The sequence below is a fragment of the Bremia lactucae genome, linkage group LG4, assembly GCF_004359215.1.
Source record: "Bremia lactucae strain SF5 linkage group LG4, whole genome shotgun sequence".
NCBI classification, from domain to species: domain Eukaryota; phylum Oomycota; class Peronosporomycetes; order Peronosporales; family Peronosporaceae; genus Bremia; species Bremia lactucae.
Window position 1 is genome coordinate 87,169 of NC_090613.1, and position 21,836 is coordinate 109,004.

At 45.9% G+C, this 21,836-nt stretch overlaps 4 protein-coding genes across 4 annotated transcripts; 2 read left to right on the top strand and 2 right to left on the bottom strand.

The window, feature by feature from the left end:
- Positions 1-4,889: 4,889 nt before the first annotated feature.
- On the top strand, positions 4,890-8,091 carry CCR75_007684 (uncharacterized protein). The gene is made up of 5 exons (XM_067965742.1): positions 4,890-5,440; positions 5,523-5,693; positions 5,779-5,850; positions 5,930-7,810; positions 7,866-8,091. The coding sequence occupies exons 1-4, from the start codon at positions 4,937-4,939 to the stop codon at positions 7,226-7,228; spliced, it is 2,046 nt and encodes a 681-aa protein (XP_067819941.1). The 5' UTR covers positions 4,890-4,936; the 3' UTR covers positions 7,229-7,810; positions 7,866-8,091.
- On the bottom strand, positions 7,745-8,067 carry CCR75_007685 (uncharacterized protein; the record flags this gene model as incomplete). The annotated part of the gene is made up of 3 exons (XM_067965743.1): positions 7,745-7,810; positions 7,866-7,909; positions 7,965-8,067. 3 exons carry the CDS (start codon positions 8,065-8,067, stop codon positions 7,745-7,747), a joined length of 213 nt encoding a protein of 70 aa, XP_067819942.1.
- Positions 8,092-8,289: 198 nt separating the features above from the next.
- Positions 8,290-9,321, top strand: CCR75_007686 (uncharacterized protein; the record flags this gene model as incomplete). Its single annotated transcript, XM_067965744.1, has 1 exon — positions 8,290-9,321. The coding sequence occupies one exon, from the start codon at positions 8,290-8,292 to the stop codon at positions 9,319-9,321; it is 1,032 nt and encodes a 343-aa protein (XP_067819943.1).
- A 74-nt stretch (positions 9,322-9,395) lies between these two features.
- Positions 9,396-12,506, bottom strand: CCR75_007687 (uncharacterized protein; the record flags this gene model as incomplete). Its single annotated transcript, XM_067965745.1, has 1 exon — positions 9,396-12,506. One exon carries the CDS (start codon positions 12,504-12,506, stop codon positions 9,396-9,398), a length of 3,111 nt encoding a protein of 1,036 aa, XP_067819944.1.
- Positions 12,507-21,836: the final 9,330 nt, after the last annotated feature.

Sequence of the window (21,836 nt, forward strand, 5' to 3'; positions counted from 1 at the left end):
GCATGAACACCGTAATCACCGTGTCATCATGAAATAAGTTGTTCGTTATACAACTCGCTAAGATTCGTATCTGCTGGGCATAAGCGTGATCATCACGCTTGCCTTGCTTGAGTTTCAGAAGCTCTGATCGAGCTGTGAACTCAGCCGTAGGCAGTTCAAACGTCTGTTTAAGCCGGGCTTTAAAAGCCTCTAACGACCCAAGACATATGGGTTCATCACTTAAGGCATAAGTGCCCAAGTTTTGGCACGACCTGCCTAATTTTACTGAGCAAATGCGACTTGCATTTGCTCGTCGACGATGTGGCAAGCCCTTATGGCATCGCCCAACTCGACGAACCATCTTAAGAGGGAGTCTTCTTTGACTTTCCTATACTTAGAGATGTCTATCTTTAAGGTTTCGAAACGACGTGTGTCCGTCATCCCAGGTACAGGGGTATGTACCTGTTGTAACCTGAACAGCTCTGCCTGTTGAGTGCCTTGCTGATAAAGCAAGACTACCTTCTCGTTCGCCTCGTAAAGTTCATGTTGTATGACCTTTACGATGGCTGAACAGAGGGAATCTCTGTCAAAACCGGACAGCATGGCCGAGATGGCATCATTGCCTACGGTAGAACTCATTCGTTCGACCGCACTCCTTTCTATGCCACTTAGAAAGGAGTAGCTATCACGCGAAACGTGAGGCGTATTTCCATTATCATCCAATATGCCCATGTTGGATGATAGAACAATGATTATTGGACGGACTACAAAGTACTACCAGGTGTATCGGGGCACTGCCGACTTGTACTACTTCAGTACAAGTCCACTTCACACTGCTTCAGTGCGAGTGGTGCCTCACGTCACTTCACGTTCACTAGTATGTGCAGAGGAAGACTCTCTTTAAAACACTTGCTTTATAGAGGGTTAGAAGTAAACTGTATTTAATATACTTAAGTTCTTCTGTTTCTATCTTTTAAATAATAACTTAATTATATACTTATACAAGCATGTAATAAAGTATTACCTCTCTTTCTCTTTGCGCGCGTCCAGTGCTACTGGGCCGCGGAGCAATTAGATATAATTGTTTATTATCTACCAATGATTAAGCTTTTTAAATATTACTATGTAAAGAAATATTCTCCAAATATTCTGTACCTTTAAGATAATATATTAATTAACACCTCTTAAGTCTTAGCTTCATGTAACAATTCACCCCGATACAATAAAACTCTCTCTGTTGCCTCTTTTGTGTCCACTAGTTGGGATGTTCCGTTTTACTTCTTACAGGTTATGGACCCAAAGCGTGTGGATGATAAGAACACTACGCGCGACGGCCTGCACGCGAAAGCAGCCGCCTTACCGGTCACGAGAGGGTAGATGAGCAAGAAGATCACGAAGAAATGGGCAAACACGGTGAAGTCCATGCGGTGGACGATACTAACACCAATAGCAACGATTCGTCAGAACTCTCTAAGCATCTGGACAGGCTCGAGGAGTCACAGACCAGGAATGATGATGAAGGGAAGGGCGTGTGAGGTACGGGGACGCACCCATGACTCCACCTGTGAACTCGATCTTGTTTGTGTCGGCCCTAGGAAGGGGCACAAGAATGCATATAGGCAGATTTAATGGATCGTCTGTCACGACGGTGATTAATCCGCCTAGATATGGCGACCCAAACATGGAAGTAAATTTTAGTTGCGGAATGACCTGGAGCTCACGGAATGTTGCTCAATTATGGCAATAATGAAAATTTACCTGATCAAGGTCAAAATTTGGATAATTAAGCATATGGACACGGGATACAAGTTAGATTAGATACCCGGATGCAAGGCAGAAAAACCTTGGTATTCGGCCTTTCGATGAAAGCGAACTGTACGACGTTCTCGGCTATGATTTCGGAACGGGGTCGAAGATTCGAGCGACAGATTTCGCTGGCTCAATCGTTATGTGGATATGTATGGCCGTAAGATATGAAAGTGGTTCTGTTTGGCCTGTACCTCTCGGACACTGCAGAAAGATATTACAACAGGCAAGTTGCGATATGGTGGAATCAGATATCCACTTTGCGATACGTATGGAAAAGATGCTGGAAGCGTTTAAGACAAGCATCACGCCGGCTCAAGCGATGAAGCTTTTTCCACAAAGAAAGGACCCCAAGATGAGCTGGCAAGAACATTACATGTATCTAACGGCCATCTCGGAAATTTGCGAAAATGGTGGTGACTATTGGTCTTGGATAATATCGTACAGTACGCTTCGAAAGGAATGCGAACTGTTCTGTTGGCCAAGGTGGACCACACGCAAACTAATTACTTAATTCAAGCGGAGCAACTTGCTTATTTTGCTTAAGCGTACAAGTTACACTCTGTTAAGGAAAGAACTCTCGGAAGATAATTCGTTTGTAAGGACGCGTGTCGATGCTATCCATGCAATGAAGTCGGACATTTGAAGGCAGCGTGTCCAAAACATAAGCGTTTACATCGAGTTCAGCCAAATCTGTCGCTGGCCGTTAACGAAGTGTCCGCTGAATCAAAGGATTTTTGGATATTTAGATAGCGGTTCGAGCAGACCCTTGGTCAGTGACGAGTCGTGGCTTGAAGATGTTGAATTATGTGAAGCGGTATGTCTTCAACCCGATGGTAAGCCACTCAACGTGACCAAAAAGGGCAATGTTACTATGAAAGTAATGGCTTGTGGCATGGAATGACGCCAAAAAAACGGATGTATACTTTGCCGAGGACATTCAGCATAATATAATTTCGCATGAAAATTTGGATGAAAAGGGTTATACCCTTGGGGACGATGGCTTGCATATTGATAGATAAAGTATCTGGTCATGTGGCATTTGATGTTAATTGAATTCGATAAGTGGTTGTGGTATCTTGTATCTTGTCACCTCCTAGAGGTTCAACAGAGCCTAGGTCTGTCCCAGTAGAGCGCCCCGCACCTACTAGGTATTGACGTTTTCCCACACCGTACCAGATTTCTGGAATAGGTCAGAATTGGTAATCCTTTGAGCTTTACGCGTAATTCTTGGGGGCAGGCCGGACGTAAATGTTTCGTGCTTCCGCACATATAACATCTACGAATATTATTATGCTGTTCCAAAGTTAAAGTGCCTCTTCTCCTTCCTCAACAAGGCTTAGATCCATGGCTTCCGGACTATTAGATGGTACCCATGTGCTCGAAATGAGCTGGTTCGGTAAACACCCGTACAAACACGAGCAGACTTAAGTCGAACTAACGCGTAGCGCTATGGCAACTGCCTCTTCGAAAGTAGCAGGATGCGATCGGAATTTTTTTGTCCGGGCAACGCCCTCATTGAGACCCCCCAGAAAGATTGTTAAGACAATTGCTTCTTGCACCGGGTCTTGAGGCTTTGATGCAATGAGGGTTCCCAACTCCTGGACATAGTCCCTTAGGGCTCGTTTATCCTGTCGAGTCGCTATAAGCCGTAATAGCCTGCGTAAAGCCTGATCAGGCGTTGCATCATGCTGGTCATTTGCTGTTTTAGCGAATCCCAAGAGGAAAAAGCGTCGTTTATGGACGTGCTGCACGATAGTGCCCACTCCATGGCTCTACCTCCAAGTTTGGAAATGGCCATTGCCAACTTTTGTCGTCCTGTCAAAAACAAGGCGGAGTCAATGGACATCTCCATCTGCTGAACTCAAAAAGGGAAGTTTTCTCCCTCGTTACCCTCAAATGTATTCACTTGACAACTAGAGAGCGAGCTTTAGGCTCTGAATCAGGCACAGAGATGTACCAAGTTGGCATGGAGCCTGTCCGATCAGGTAGGATTCATATTGCATAATGGTTTCAAGCCTTGCATGCAGAACCTCTACATAATAAACTCAGCATGTTTAATCCCAAGCAAAATTTTGAGCTTGTCATACGCTGTGCGTTGCGCCTCTGAAAGTTATAGAGTCGTTTCCATTTCAGTAAAGGCTCAGCCTTATAAAGACCCCCTCAGGCGTATATTGACTACGATGCTACCTGTGCAGCGGAGCTACCTCGCTCCTTAACTCAGAGGAAGACTTATTTACTCAAAGAGTCTCTTAGGTCTATAGAAGTAATATGTTCAACAACTCAGGGAGTCGTACAAACTATTAAAGCTTAGTGAATCCTAGTTGAATGGATTCAAAGGCTCGTAGAACCAATCGGCAACTAGTACCCGAGAGTATGTACTATATAAAGGCTTTATCACTCACAGATCAATGCGCAAGCTTTTGAAAGACACTAGACGCTTTGACATCAAAAGGGGGACTGAACTTTATTTACGTATTAAAATATTGTACTTACCCTAGCTACGTTAGATTTCGGCCGCCAGATTTATTTGGCGGCTGCCACATATGTTACCCATAATAAATGGAAATTTAGTAGCTCTTTTTTATAATAGAATAAAAGGACTTTACCCATAAAGTAAATGTACCACAACAATGGCCCACCAGCAGACAGACGATGCCATTAAAGCTCGCCGCATCGGTGACGATGCGACAAAAGTAAAGTTTGGTATGTCCAATTTGGCAGTATGTTCCAAATTTTAGGCCTTAGGGCTCAAACTTCACGCCCATTTATGTTTGGGTCTTATGAGGTCCTTAAGACCCTGCTCGGGCAAATCTTAGTACTTCACTGACCATCCCGTTGAGTAAACCTTGTAAACATAACGGGTTTGTGTAACATAGGGCAACTTAATTCCGTTAAAATAAACCCATCGTTAATATATAGTATAAGATTAAATGCACGAATTGTACCATTAAACATTGCGTATGACACGAGTACAGGCTCTGAGAAGAATGTCAAGCTTAATATTCGAAATTTTACAATGTAATCCAAAGTTGTGAGAAACAATTCTATCAATTTTTATTTCGACGACACATTGACGGCATTCCGCGTTAGCAGCGGCCCACAACGGCGAGTGTGACGCAGGCGCTTGATCCAGAAAGGCGAGGCCGAAATGTCGCGGTCACTTCCTGGAGGCTGGCTCGAAAGTGGACATGGGTCTGTTATGATTTTTGTAAAGGACTTTCGCGACCCACTCGAGCGCCGTAAGAAACTATTGCTGCGTCCGTGGGCTAGCATCAAGGACATTAAGGACCAGCTACAGGTCGTTTTCAACGTACCATCCAACGCCCAGAAACTTTTTTTTAAAGGACGAGAGCTGAAAAATACCCATAGTTTGCAGCAATGTGGCATATATCAGGACAATGCTGTTGTAGATTTCGTGGCTCGAAGACCTCAGAACATTTCAATGGTATACACGCGCGAGTGCGATGAGCAAAATAGCGCAGCGATCAAACGGAGGAATTGCGGTGAGGATTCGAAATTAAAAAATTCGACTTCTGCATACCTACACAGCAAGACTTCGCAAAATTTGCGGCCAGAGCAGGTGCCAGTTGTGAATATTCAGCCATATGGTACGCACCTGCTTCCAGTTGCTTTATTGAAGATTATGCATCAGGTATGCTCTTAATCCACTGCACAATTTCTAATGCTAAGCTTGCTCATGTTCACGCGATTTGAACTCATTTGGGCTTGCAAAGGCATTACAAGGTCTTGCATTGGGTCTTGCACCAGTCTTGGCAATGGATGGCACAGGTGGCACGTATTTTTTTAAAGATCCGTCACATCGCAACGTGTGCTGCTTCAAACCGCAAGATGAAGAACCATTCGGGCCGAACAATCCGCGCGGATTGGTTGGACAGCTTGGCCAGGTGCGCTATAAGCTCTCTTTAGCTTATTACATATAAATTGTTATGTAATACAGAATGCCTTTGTTGTCCTAAATTTTGTTTATAGAATGGACTACGTCGCGGTATTTTGTCTGGAGAAGCTTGCGAACGCGAACTCGCCGCCTATATTTTGGACAAGGTAACTTGATATACGAAATAATGATGCTCGGACAGGCGTCTAATGCACGGTATCGTTTCTATGCGCTTAATTAATAAAGGATCACTTTGCCGGGGTCCCACCTACATCTCTCGTGGAATCACGACATCCAGTATTTAATTACACGAGCAGCTCGGGCGCAATTTATTTTAAAGTAGGGTCGTTGCAGGAATTTGTGCGACACGATGACGTAGTGAGTGACCTTTCTCCGAACCAATTTTCAATTCATCAAGTTCACAAAATTGTACTGCTGGACATGCGGCTCTTAAATACGGATCGTAATGATGCAAACATTCTTGTGCGCAAACGGCGTTCACAAAGTATGGGCCACGCGGAATTTGAACTGATACCGATAGACCACGGTTACTGCTTACCTCAGTTTCTTGAAATCGGTTGGTGTGATTGGTGCTGGTTTAATTGGCCCCAACTTCAGCATCCCTTATGTGCTGGGGATCGCGCTTACGTATTGTCATTGTCACCACAAGATGACGTGGCTCGGCTAGCTGAAAGGATTCCATTGCGACGCGCGTGTCGGCGCAACATTATAATTGCAAGTATGACAGTGCAAAAGGGAGTACGTGCGAACCTCATTTTATTCGAGATAGCTCGGATAATGTGCCGTGAAGATCTAGACACTCTTTCCACGCTGGAGCAGCTTTGCATTAAAGCATTCAGCCAGCTGCAAGTTATCAAACAGCGCAAGCAGAATGGCACACATTTATATCGCATACACATTCCGCAATCTATTGCATCCGCCACTGAAGAAAGCGAACCGATTGTCGTAGAAGAGGAAACAGAAGCCGTGCTTGTAGCAACACGACCCTCACAACGAGAGGCATTTCAAAATTTGCGACTTATAATTGACTCCCCGTCATGTCAGCACTCATCACGTTTTGGGCGCTCGCCCATTGCTAGTGGTGCACATTCTCCGCCTGGGTTTTGGGCGAACAATGCTCCATTTAGCACGAATGATGAAGATGACGAATTTCAAGAATGTTGTGTAGCATCGAGCGATACAGAAAATGGCTTGAATGCTGACAAAAGCAATCGATCGCGTTTTCTTCTTAATTGGGACAAGTCAGCCTCAAATGCTCTGATCGACGCAGCCCAGCAGGTGGGAAGTAAATCTACTGGCTCTTTGGCTACATCGGCAAGTGCTGCTTGCAACGGATCCACAATATTCAGCGAATATTCTAGCTCTCGGTCTCCCGCATTTTCGATCATCGACGTCGAAGATGACAAGGATGAATTTGAAATGTTGAACGATGCGCTTGATGGTGACGTCCAAGATGAGAACTTATTTTTAAGTATTTTAGGCCGACTGCTTGACGAACGAATCGATATTCTGAGCGGCAACTAAATTAAATCATAAGAAATGATTCTGGGGCGAGTGCTGCAATTCTATGTGAATGAGCACCAAGAAAATCTTGAAGGAACAATCGATACATTTACCGCATGTTGAGGGATTAAGCTACCTACACTTAGCCTTTTCTCACGAACCATAGGCCGTAGCTGCGCATTTAGGTTCTTTCATTTTCAAAATATCGATAGAAGATTGGTACCAAACTGTCTCACGAAGCCCAGCTTCGGCTCATTCGCTCAATGCAAAACATAATTTTGATATTAGCTTAATTACTACCCACACTTTTGACAGAAGTGGAAAGTCAAACACGAAAAATTAATCGTTTATTCGTGTGCAACAATTTTGTAGTTGATACTTTTGTGAGTGTTTTATTCGACAAATTTCTTGCTATCGCACTAGTATTTCGTCATAAGACTAAGAATTGTAGTAAAGCATTTGGTATCCCGTCATCATTTTTTTACGATGCAGTCGTAAAGGTAGTAGTTACTTGCGTATAAGGTGAAACGCCATTAATTACAACTCGCCATCTTTGGACGCTTCTTTAACCAGCTCGTGGCACTTGCGAAAGTCCCTCCACTCCTATGCACTTCAATGTCATTGAAAGCAATAACGCATACGCATCTGCTGGACTCACCTCCACGCAGGCTGAGACGCGGCCGCGATTGAGTTTCATGCAAGCTGTAACACCATGAATCTCAAAACGATAGCGAACACAATAAATGCATTGACGGACCATCCACACGTAAGTAGCTCTCTTCGCAGCCCGTGGTCTTTACGGCACTAGGGTGGTACGTATCGTCACCCAACTTGCACGCAGGGCACTCTTTATTCGGCATAGTGGGTTTCTTCTTGCTAATAGATTGGTTACTTGCCATAGCATAGTGGGTTCTATCCTTTCTATTCGCACACCTGTTATTTTTCGCCCAATCTGACGACGTCACGACGTGGGACTTTTTCGCAACGGTAAGAGGATGTCGTGACTTGATTTGGGTATGCCCATCCGAACAGTCCGCCACACCTTCTTTTACCGACGCAGTGCAGTGGCCAAAGTCGGAGTGATGGCGCAGAGGTACGAAGCCGACGTCGAGTGGCTCGACAGCGAGGTGGAGGATAGTCCATGCTTCAGCGATGAAATCGGCAACATGTTTAGCAGCAGCCCTAATGCTAAAGCCGGTGGCAAAGAACACGAACAGCAAATGCAGCGACCTGTCGCTGGGCCTTCCGAGCACGCGGAGGATTTCGTAGATGACACAACATCGTTCGATGGGCAAATAGCCGCATCACGGCATTATTCAGCTAAAATTTCTGTGCCGGTTAAGTCTGTGAGCCAGAAGCGTTTTCAGGATGTGCCTATTGGGCTTGTTGCCGACCGCGGCGTGGCCGCCAAGCGCGCGCTTATTAATCGCATTCGACAAGAATCCATGACAAAGCTATTCATGAGCTGTCAGGCCGTGCTGGTACGCGGTGCCTCTGGCAACTACTACGTTTACCATTTGGAAATTTCCAGTGACTATTACAAGCAGAAGTGGGTCGTGTGCAAGCGCTACTCTGAGTTCTACCGATTGCGCAAGCGGCTGCTCGCAGGTCTTACGATTCATAAAAAACAGCGCGACTGCTCTTTGTGTGGTGTGGTCCGTAATCAGCTCAAAGACGTCGGATTTCCTCGTCGCATTGTCATGTTTCAAGACCCATCATTGCTCGTGGGAGCACGAACTGCCGGTCTTGAAGAGTTCATTGTTGCACTATGCGAGTATCTAGCTGCCGAGCAAGAGGTAGAAGTATGCAGTGAAATAATTACTACGCGATATCTGGTCAAGCAGTTTCTGCAGTTCCCTCTCGAACACGAGGAGCAGCACCTGCGGTCCATTCGCGAGCTCAAGTACATCGACCCACGTGATGTGCATGTCGACTCAGACTCGTGCCCTATCTGTCTATGCGAATGGACTGAACTGGATGGTAATCAGCTCGTGTTATCACCATGTGGACATTTCTTTCACGAACATTGCATCAATGAGTGGTACCGTACTCGCTTCGATTGCCCCATTTGCCGTTCGATATCTGGAATAGTAAAATTTAGCACGCGGAGTTAGTCGCGAGTCTCCAGCGTCGATGTGTAAATTAAATGTTTATTTTCATGCTTTTAACACTTAATTGTTCTGTCGTTTTATTGCACTGACGAGGCAACACGTTCGACATGAAAGCCCTTGTCCGAGAATTTGCTAAGATCGTCACCGTCCTTGCCAAAAATGACAGTGCACTTGCCAGGCGTGTCGTCCGTGAAAAACTGGCGCGCAACGCGCACTAGATCGTCACGCTTTAATGACAAATACTGCTCACGCCGGCGCTGCCGCATCTCGTTTGTAATGCCACGCAAGAAACTCATGCGGCCCTTCATGGACGGAGTCTTAGGAGCGTCAAGGCTTGCAAAGACTGATAGCAGCGCTTCTTGCACGTCGCGGTCCGAAAATTCGCCACGAACGGCCCATTCCCGGCTTTCGGCGTAAGCATCTAACGTCTCAAGCGTGTTGGGATCGTAGTGGGAGCCCATCGAAAACGAGCCTTCGAGCTGAGAGACGCTAGAGCCGTACGCTCCTCCCTTCTCCCGAACTCGCTGGTGCAGGAAGCACGACGACATTATTTGCGCCAAGACTGTAAGCGGCACATGGTTTTCGTGAGCAAATGAAACCGACGGTTGCGTCTCGACCACAAAATTTACGGAAATTGGATAAGCATAGTAGCTCTTGGGTGAAACAAGCGGCAATTTCAATTCTTCTATCGGCTGTAGCGACGCCACGTCTACAGATGAAGACGACTTTGCCAGTGGCTGAAGCAGGCTTGATGTAAGAGACTGCTCCACTTGCAAGCGCAGCTTCTCCTCTGTAACAACAGAAAGACGTAGATTCTCAGGCACGAACACCATACGAGCAATATCTTGCAAAACACGAGCAATATTGCGCAGTTCTTCCTCGGAGCACTGCGCCCAGTCTTGCAGCTGCTGTATTTGAGTCAGACCGCTGTATAATTCATCATACAGACTTGCAGGGGTGAGACCCACGCGAGAACGTATCCCCGCAAGAGACGCGCCTGAAGACGAAATGCTGTTACTAGCGGCAGTCGCGCTACTTTGGAGAATAAGACGCAATTGACCAAGATTGTCATCGCTTAAAAACTGCGTCTCACAAAGCAATTCGCGCAGCAAATCGAGCGTTTCATTCACCTTATGGGGGAGGCACATGGTACTCAGCAGGAGCGATTGTTTGCTACGTTCGAGGTGAGCATCTGTGAGTGATGGCGCTACTATTGCAGAGCACGACACACCGCCGCTGCAATTGGCACTAATTGTTGGAAGTTCATCGTAAGAGTAGCGCAAAGTACCAAGAGATCCAAACACGGACGTGAAAATGCTAATGTATCGATGATACGCTTCAGGAAGCGCTTTCAAGTCAAAAAGAAGACGCAGGTACGAAATTTCGTTAGTCGAAGGCACACACGTAAGCTCTGTAGGTGTCGAGTTAAGCTCGAATATGTCAATGTGATCAAAATTGCCTTCTTCTACTCGTGGAATGTCATCCACGGTTAAAGTGGGAAGACACTCGACAGGTTGATTTTCTTGCTGGCGCCGCTCAAGTTCGTCCGTGATAGAAGCAATACGGTCCAGATCGGCATTAGACTGTTCACTTAATCTCATGGCCAGAGTTTCACGTTCACGGCGCTCTTGGTCGCGTACAAAATCCTCAGAAGGCAGCATTAGCATGTGTACTTCGCGCAGGTCATCCCGCATAAGGTAATCACGAACGTATCCCTCAAGAAACTTTGGATTACTCGCCATTTCAGTACTAAGGCGCTCTAGCAATGGGTTAAGCTGTAGGTTTTCAATAAGGTCGCCGTTATGGGCCCAGACAGAACTGACTCCGTGCATGAGTTGCAGACCAAAGTTGCCCGTCACGTGCTTCAAACTCAGCTCTAATTGGTGCAGCATTCCAGCCACTCTTTTCTTGTCAAATCCCTCCGTAACCACCTTTTCTAGCGCCTCTTGAACAGCGTTGCGAATCGCAGGGACTGACGCATCTCCGCCTTCGATTCCTTCGACGCCGACACCAAAAGTGGGGTAATACGTGGACGTGTCGAATCCTGTACCCACCGAAAAGTCATGGGCGAGCTTCGAGTCAATAAGCGCCTTATATAATGGAGACGCAGGCCCATTCGTCAAAAGATAACTCACAATTCGAAGCACAAAGGTCGAAAACGAGTTGGTTGACTTAACATCAACAAGCTTGCTCATGCAGAATTTGTTATTGGAATCGACAGCCTCATTGCTCATGTTGCCGCTTGGACCTTGAATAACGATCAATTGTGGGACCTTACCATCGGTTTTAAGCAAACTAAATCCTTCAGTATCGACTCGGGTTGCCGCGGATTCAGAGCGATACTCAAAATTATTTAAAATTGTCTGATCCAGATAAGCCAAATGATCTGTAAGCGGCAAGTCACCGTACGAGAAGAAGCAGCAATTTGATGGGTGATAATTGTTTGTGTGAAAGGTGCGAAGGTCTTCGTAAGTCAGAAGCGGAATCATTTCAGGATCACCCCCACTTACGTGCTCGTAAATTGTACCTCGCATGAGCTCTTGCTGCAATCTTGTGCTAAAAAGATTATTGCTATCTGATAATACTCCCTTCATCTCATTAAGTACAACTCCTTTGTATTCTAGCTCGCCTTTGCTTTCGTTTATTCCCAATCGATGACCTTCCTGGAGAAAGTCAAATTCATTCAGATTCGGGAAAAAAACGGCGTCTAGGTACACACTCAAGAGATTTCGCCAGTCCTTGGCATTTGTCGTTGAGAACGGATACATCGTGTGGTCGGCACCTGTGAGCGCATTCATGTACGTGCTGAGACTGCGCTTCATCATGTTAAAAAACGGGTCGCGCACCGGAAAGTGCTTTGAGCCGCATAGCGTCGTATGCTCCAAAATATGTGACACGCCCGTCGAGTTGGTGGGTGGCGTGCGGAACATAATGGTGAAAAGATTGTTTGCATCTTTCGCATCCAAATGCAGGTATTTGGCTTTCGTAGGCTCATGGCAAAGCTCCAGCGCATCGATGCCATATTCAGGCACGGTAGCCATTCGTTTCAACGTAAAGTTGTGGTACGTCTCACCAACAAGTAGAGACTTGCATCGATCACCACGTTTTAAGGCTGGTACAGATGCAAAGGCATGGCAGCCAGTTTCGCGAAGACACTGTGAGTGCACTCGCAGCACGTGACGCAGCATTGATTTTGATTGGCGGCTATAGTTTTTATGTAACATATCCGTCACAATATGGCTAAATTGGTTCTTCCTAAAATCACATTTTAATGCACCATGCATGAGCATATCCGTCACTATGTAATTGGTCCTTCCTAACATCATACTTTTAAGGGCACGCTCGATCAGCTAAATAATTGTGTAAATGCATTATATTGATACGCTAACAGTACTTTTATTACCAATCTTAATGTTTAGAATCGTCAGCTTCGAAGGTTCATAGTCAGCCGACTAGCGTCTATCAGGCGACTGTTCCATTCTCCCCGAGTCGGCCATTTCGTCTGACTTGCATTCGTACTCGACGTCCAAAGAGGGGTCGTATTCACGTGGTGAATCACCACGTCCACTCGCAACATATAGTGTTGTGCAAGTGGAAGATACTACGGCAGACGTTCCGTCGCCGTTTCCAAACTAACATTGTAGGCGGGCACGTCTTAATGCGGCCACGCTCTACTTAGACACACACTGTAACGGGGAACTACTGACTTGTACTGCTTCGGTACAATTCCACTTCCACTGCCTCAGTGCGAGTGGTGCCTCACGTCACTTCACGTACACTAGTTGTAGCGGAGCTACCTCGCTCTTAAAGTCAGAGGAAGACTTTCAGACTCAGAGAGTCACTTAGTTCTATTGAACTAATGGGTTTAACAACTCAGGGAGTCGTACAAGCTATTAAATCTTAAAGAATTCTAGTTCAAGGGATCAGGGGCTCGTTGAAATGGGGCACACATCGGTTGGAGAACCGTTGTTGTGGTACATTTACTTTATGGGTAAAATACCCTTTTATCTAATTTTAAAATAGTTAGTTACTTAAATCCCATTAATTATGGGTAACAAATGCGGTCGCCGCGAGATATAAATCTGGCGGCCAAAATCTATTTTTAATTAGCTAGGGTAAGGTTTTTAAATTTAAATAATTAAATAAAGTGCAGTTCCCCTTTTGATCTTGAAGCGTTAAGTGCCTTTTAAGGCTTGCGCATTGATCTGTAAGAGATAGAAGCCTTTCTAAGGTTAATCCTCTTGGGCACTAGTTGCCACTTGGTTCTACGAATCCCTGAATCCCTTGAACTAGGATTCCTTAAGCTTTAATAGCTTGTACGACTCCCTGAGTTGTTGAACCCATTAGTTCAATAGAACTAAGTGACTCTCTGAGTCTAAAAGTCTTCCTCTGACTTTAGGAGCGAGGTAGATCCGCTACACCTGGAGCACTCGTAGTCAATCTACGCCTGAGTCTTTACAAGACTAATTTCTCACGAAAATGGAAGAGGTTCCAGAATTGTCAGAAGCGCAACGCGCCGCTTATGACAAGCTCAAAACCTTATACGGGCTTGAACACGTGGAAATTTATTATCTCCCAGGGACCAGAGGTCCTGCATGCAAGGCTTGAAGCCTTCATGCGGTACGAAGCCTCCCTGATCGGTCAGGTATAGGACCATCTAGCGGCATCCATGCCGACCCGGTACATATCTGTACCTGATTCAGAGCCGAGGGCTCGCCCTATAATTGTAAATGAGAAGACATTTGAGGGAATCGAGAGAGAACATCTCTATTTTTGGATTAAGCAGATGGAAATGTCCATTGATTCCGCCTCGTTCTTTAACAGAACGGCAAAAGGTGGCTATGACCATTTCCATACTTTGAGGTAGAGCCATGGAGTGGGCACTATCGTGCAGCACGTCCATAAACGACGCTTTTCCCTCATGGATTCGCTGAAACAAAATGACCAGCATGTTTGCACCGCCTGATCAGGCTTTTCGCATGCGAGCACGGCTCCTAGCAACTCGACAGGGTAAAAGAACCCTAGGGGGCTTTGTCCAGGAGTTGAGAACTCTCATTGCAACTATGCATCAAGACCCGGTGCAAGAAGCAATTGTAGTGACCATCTTTATGGGGATCTCAATGAGGGCGTTGCCCGAACGGAATTGTTCCGATCTCATCCGGCTACGTTCGAATAGGCAGTTGCCATCCATAGCGCTACGCGCCGAGTTTGACTTTAAGTCTGCTCGCGTTAGCACGCCTGTCTACCGAACAAGCTCTTCGAGCACATGGGTTCCGTCTAATAGAGCGGAACCCATGGATTTAAGTCTCGTTGAGGAAGGAGAAGAGGCTCTTCAAGCTGTGAAGCAGCATAAGACCATCCGCAGGTATGATATGTTCGGAAGCACGAAACATTTACGTCCGGCCTGCCCCCAAGAATTACGCGTAAAGCTCAAAGGATTATCAATTCTGACCTATTCCAGAAATCTGGTACGGTGTGGGAAAACGTCAATACCTAGTAGGTGCGGGGCGCTCTACTGGGACAGACCTAGGCTCTGTTGAACCTCCTGGAGGTGAAAGTAAACAGAACGTAGCCTTAATTAGCTCGGTGCTCAATGGCACGGGGCGAGAGTACAAGCCTGGCTTTTTAATCGCTCAAGCGACTGTGAAGGGCTTTGATAAGCCATGATCAATTGTAATTGACTCAGGAGCGTCTTGCAATTATGTTCGACGTCTTTCCCTTGAAGGATGTCAATAATACGTTGAGGCGCTAAAAGCGCATGAAAGTGATACAATCACTGTTCTCTTAGCGACTGGGACTCGTGTCACTATTCCCTAAGTTCCATTGAACTTAGGTATAATTTTTTTGGACTTTGACAGTATGGAACGCTGTCTCGTCCTTGATTCGGATTCGAGATGTGATCTCATCCTTGGTATGACCTGGTTAAAACACCATTCTATGGCAGAGTTACCGGCTGAAGCATTCGGTAGACCGAAAACAAAATCCATACTAATGGACTCCCAGCAACCTATAAGGATGGGAAGGCTCACCAGTGGCGCAGCAGCATGCGCCGAGGGTTGATTCCGTTTAGGCCACTAATTACTCTGGCTTACAGAGCCCTAGGTCTTTTCTCTACGGAGATGACTACCAAGGACAGTATCGTGTGCCTCAAAGAGGACTCGGTACTTCAAATCCTCATCACGAGGAACAATCACACGCGGAGGGTCCGCGATGTCTGTGCAATAAAGCAACAGGTCGTTATCGATAGGATACCGATGTAACCTTGCCCGCAAACGTGCCGGAAATTGAGAGCCTGATTTAGTGTTTCTTAGAGCTCGTAGCAGAGCTACACGCTATTCATCCTGGGTCTGAGCCGAATGGGTCAATTCAGTAATAGGCGACACGATAGTCGTTAAGTGAGGGAGCTCAAAATCCGGCCTGCGTGATTAAGCATCGGCCAAAGCATTCTGCTTGCCCAGGCTTATACTTCACTTCGAAGCTGTACTCGGCAAAAAAAAGATAGGCATCGGGCCATTCGCTGAGAGATGGGGTGACTTAGTCGCCGTGCCTAATGACGCGTGATCTGTATATATCACAAACGGCTTAGAGCCGAGCAGATGAACTCTGAATTTGACGACAGCATACTTCATAGCAAGTAACTCTTTGTCATGAACTGGGTAGTTCTTCTCCGCAGCTTAAAGCTGTCTAGACTCGAACGCAATATCACGTTCATGCCTACCAACTTCTGTTTGTAACAGAGCACTGCCAATGGCAAAATCTGATGCGTCACAGACGACACTGAAAGGCCAATTTGGGTTTGGCAGTGCCAGAATCGGGGCATGGATAAGACTATCCTTAACTGCTTTAAAAGCATTATGTTCTGTGCTAGTCCAGCACCAATCTGTAATCTTTTTTAAAGGATTAGATAATGGCCTAGCCATATCAGCGTTTTTTTGCTATATTTGTGTAAATAATTGGCGAGACCCAACCACTTACGCAAATCCTTTTGATATTTAGAAAACGACCAATCTACTATTGCTTTTACCTTAGTGGGATCCGCTCTAAGGCCTCGCATCCTAAAAAAGGAATTCCGTCTGCGCCAAAAATGCATTTAGATGCATTGGCATACAATTTATTTGTGCGCATACACTCGAGCACTGCTCGCAAATGGTCTAAATGGTTTCCATATCTGACCGACCCTGCTCCGCACAACTTTGGACAAAAATCTCATCAAAATAAGTCTCTGCATAACCTCGATGAGGACGAAACAGATGCGTCAGTAGACGTTCAAATATTGCCAGGGCGTTGGAAAGCCCTTGCGGCATAACCAGCAACTCCCATATTATGCCGCTCGGGTGCTAACCGCTGTAAGCGGGATATCGCTAGCTTGCATGAGCAATTGGTAGTAACCATCGACTAAGTCCAATGCACTGTACATTGTACATCCCACCATATTATTCTAAAGAACATCTTTTCTAGGAATGGAGGTTTGTGCTGGTATAGTGACAGCATTAAGTTTGTTATAAGCATGAACAATGCGCCATTTACCATTTGGCTTTTTGACACAAAATGTCGGTGTCGAATGAGGGGATTTGCTCTCTCGTACCATTCCAGCCTCGTGCTTAGCACGGAAGAAATCGTAAATGACGTCACACTGCTCCTTTGGTAAAGGACATTGTCTTGTGACACAGTATTTGGTTCCAGGAACCAAGTCAATTTCATGTCGAACACCTCTATCCGGAGGTAAAACAGATGGTGGGTTATTACATACCACATCTTGGAATTCCTTAATCAAGGAATAAAAGGGATTAGTAGGATCTTTAAGGATCGATGACCCATTTCGCGCACTAAGTGCAGCTATTGTGTCATCCAGGACAGCTTCGTCTAGAAGTGACGATGAGTTTAACTCAACCATAAGTCGAATGACCACCATTTCAGATAAGTCACCAGCTTTTAAGGCTCGACCGCAGTCATCAATAGACATTTCGTCAAGCTCTAAAAGAGCATGTAACGAGGGGATTGCCGCAAGGCTAACTTCCCCTCAATGTTACCGGTTACGCCATTTACAAGCGTATGTACTTGCTCACTCGTATCACTTTGTGAGGGTATACACGCTTCGTGTCCATCCTGTCTTGGAGTGGAGACAATACGCCTCTTAGAGGCCGGGACATTCACATCCCCAGGTTTTCCAGCCTGTATAGTTTCTATACAAGAGATTGTGTGTAATTTGACATCCGACAAGGAGTTAGGTAACTCAACTTCCTTATCCAGTGAAAGTTTACGTGTCGCTTCACGTGCATTAGGAGGATTTGACCCAAAATGCCCTGGCAAACCGCCAACAGTGTCACTACTGACACTCAGTATGATGCCACCTCGGCCGACCATACTCGGTGGACTTAGACGTGCCACTTCACGGATATCAGGGATATTGCACCCTTGATGATTCGGCCTTAGGCCCACAATGCTTTTAGCATTTAGTGAATCGATATTATATCGAGTGTCACTCGACGGAGCACGTGCCGTTCCACTTATTTCTGATAAGTCGAACTCAGAATGAATGTATTTAACATTAGAGTATATTAACTCAGACATGCCATTGTCTAAATTACTGACAGACTCATTCAATGATCCGCGTCAATAGCGCTTTTGTTGCCTAGCAAAGATGGTTCATGACAATCCAAAACTTTGCTAGGAACATTGCGCGTAGCGCTTAAGGTCTTGTCTTGGTTGACCGATTCAGCAAAATGGCTCACTTAGCGGCTGTGCCAGATACCATTGATGGCGAAGGCACAGCTAGAATGTTCATCGATCGCGTGTTTGGACAACACGGTTTGCCAGTGGCAATTGTCTCTGATCGGAACCTTCGTTTCACCGGTAAATTCTGGAAATCAATTTTCCGAGTGCTTGGCACCAGATTGGATATGTCCACCGCGGACCATCCGCAGACCGATGGTCAACTGAACGTCTCTACCGCTTCATGAAAGACGTTTTACGCAGTGTGTGTGTTCAGACACCAAAGCGCTGGAGCTCAAGCTCCCAGCGGTAGAATTTGCGTTGAATAACGCTGTACATGCCTCGACAGACTATACTCCGTTCTTTGCTAACGGTCTCACCCACCCACGCGTTCCGTTAACAATTCCACTTTGTGGCTCAGGGCTTGGTGGGAGAGAATTAGCCGATAGGCTTGGTGATATCAGCTCTGTTACCGGTCGGTAACAAGTAAGCGAGTTTCTGGCGACGCGATTTAGTGTCTTAAGACATGTATGGGATACAATAGCTGATAGCCAAAATAAATAAAAAGATCAAGCAGATGCCAAAGGCAGAAGCTGTGTTTTCTCTTATATGGTCGGAGACTGAGTTTTACTAAACGCTAAAATCTACCTACATACTTGGTTCTGCGGTCTTCAAGACCAAATTGCGTCCGCGCTTTATTGAACCATTTACGGTCGTGGCCAAGAAGGGCCTAGCTTATACGCTAAACCTTCCTAGCAAGCTGCACACACACCCAGTGTTCTACGTTGGCTTGCTTAAGCCCTATCGGGACCCTTCCCACGTGGACTTGAAGGCGCTTGCGTCGGGACAGGCGGCCGTGCCGCAGATTGCTGTATCGTCACAAGGATGTCCAGCTGGCCCTCTCAACGATCTGTTGACGCTCCAGCGTTGAATGACGGTACCGAACCGCCTTAAAAAGAGCTCTCAACCCGAGCAAGGACCTCACGAAGAAGTTGCACCTCGTGCCTTAGAACATCAAATGGTTCCGCCAAAATGTTGGCCTCCTTCCGCGCTGCTTGATGTGCGGGTAAACCTTCAGTTTCATGTGGAGAAACGTTCTAAGCGACGTCGTCGTAAGGGTCAATACCAGTATCTGGTGAAGTGGCTAGGGTTCCCCTTTTCTGAAAACTCTTGAATGTTTGAGGTACCTCTTCGACAAGATTCCCGTAAGACGTTGACGTTTTTGAGCGCCAAACTCAGGGTCAACTCGCGTCAAACGACGCTTCCCACCACTAGACGTGGGATTAGGTGGATCTAAAGCCTCAGTGTGGCTTTGATATATGGTTGTACGGTCAACCGTAACACTGAAATATTGGCTAGACCTTTTTTCGTTTTGTGGCACAAATGCCGAACGTAACTGGTCTTTGCTCTTAAGCATGGCGAAATCGAAGCGAAGCTCCGTTCCAAACGAACATCAGCCGCATCCGCAGACTCTCTGATATGCCAAATATTACGAAGGCGGCGGGCCCGGTGGACCCAGTTTTCAAATGAGACATCGTTTCCACTCCTAGTTACGTTTGGAAACAATACAGTCGGGATTTCCCTCATGGAGGTCACCGAAGACCCACGGGCTTGATCACGTAAAAGCGTCAGTTACTGACTTCGAGTCACTATCTTTGGCGTAAGGTATCGCTCATGAAGAGCGTCGCGAGCAAGCGATCTCCTTTGGCGTCCTCGCCGGGTCACCGGAGATCCTGATGGCCAGCTATGACCCGCTATCTCTTTGAGACGCTCGTCCGCACTAAGCGGAGTGAATCTGTATTCACTATGAGCTTAGCTTTTGCTAGCTCGGCAGCTCGACAACGAGCTTATTCCTCTATGAAGATTGCTTGCTCTTGCTCTTCATCGATCGGATTCGTAATGATGTTGGACTCAGGGTCCCGTGTCCTGCTCAATGCAGTTAAGACATCAGCGGCACCACGTTCTGGGAGCGGATTCGGGGCCCGCCGACGTACATCCGGAGGAGAAGGCGTGAGAGAACGACGCTCCTTTTCCTGACTGACTTTTGAAGTCCACCATTTCCTCATCGTCGGGGAAGGTACTAAGAGTCTGTGATTCACGCTTGATTGCCATGAGACAAAGGAATGAAAAACACAACCGAACGGTTAGCTGTTTAGGTTCCAACCTCAAAAAGGAAATAAGGCGAATGTTGTCACCTTGGTGTCAACAGTCTGATGGGGGGGGTAATGGGGCACGCATTGGTTGAAGAACCGTTGTTATGGTACATCCACTTTATGAGTAAGATATCATGTTATTCAATTTTAAAATAGTTAATTACTTAAATCCCATTTATTATGGGTAACAAATGTGGTCGCCGCCAGATCTATATCTGGCGGCCGAAATCTTTTTTTATTTAGCTAGGGTGAGGTTTTAGATAAAAATTTATATCAAGTGCAGTTCTCCATTTGATCTTAAAGCGTTAAGTGCCTTCCTAAGGCTTGCGCATTGATATGTACAAGCCTTTTTAAGGTATATCCTCTTAAGCACTAGTTGTCCCTTTGTTGCACAAACCCCTGGATCCCTTGAACTATTATGTATTAAGCTATAATAGCCTGTACGACTCTCTGAGTCTATAAATCTTCAATGACTTCAGGAGCAAGGTAGCTCAGCTACAAGTTTGACGTCATTAACTATTTATTCCGTTTAACGGGGTGTATCGTTACATGAAATTAACACTTAAAGGTTGTTAAGTAATATTATTTGAAAGGTAGATAATATTTGGAGGATATTACTATATATAGTAATGTTCAGAATTCTTAGCCATAAACAGGTATAGGCCATTATATCTATTTATCCCGCAGATTAATCAGCTGTAAACGTAAACAAAGAGAGAGACAGATAAGATTTTGATTGCATGTTTAGTATTAGTTTATAATTAAGTTAGTATTAACAGATAGAAAGAAGGGATACTTAATTATATTAATACAGTTTTCATTTAACCCTCTTTAAGTTGTCTTAAAAAGAGAAGTCTTCCTCTGCACGTACTAGTGTACGTGAAGTAACGTAAGGCACCACTCGCAACTGAAGCAGTGCGAAGTGGACTTGAACTGAAGCAGTACAAATCTAGTGCCCCGTTACACCTGGAAGCACTTTGTAGTCCGTCCAAGGACGACATTTCCTTCATCTAACATGGACATGTTAGATGATAGTGGGAATAAACATGACGTTTCGCGTGAAAGCTACTCCTTCCTAAGTGACATAGAAAGGAGTGCGGTCGAACGAATGAGTTCGACCGTAGAAAACGATGCCATCTTGGCCATGTTGTCCGGATTGGACAGAGATGCCCTTCATTCAGCCATCGCCAAGGTCATACAATATGAATTCGACGAGATGAAGGAGAAGGTAGTCTTGCTGAATCAGCAAGGCCCTCAACAGGCAGAACTGTTGAGGTTACAACAGGTGCAGACCCCTGTACCTGGGATGACGCAAACGCATCGTCCCGAAACCTTAAAGATTGACATCTCTAAGTATAGGGGGGTCGAAGAAGACTCCCTCTTGAGATGGTTTGTCGAGTTAGACGATGCCATAAGGGCACGTCACATCGTCGACGAGCAAATGCAAGTCGCATACTCTCAATCAAATTTGGCAGGTCGTGCCAAAACTTGGGCATTGGGCCTTAAGTTGCGCGACCCATACGTCTTTGGGTCGCTAGAGGCTTTTAAAGCCCGGCTCAAACAGACGTTTGAACCACCAAGGGCTGAGTTCAGAGCTCGTTCAAAGCCTCTGAAACTCTAGCAAGGCAAGCGTGATGCTCACGCATATGCCCA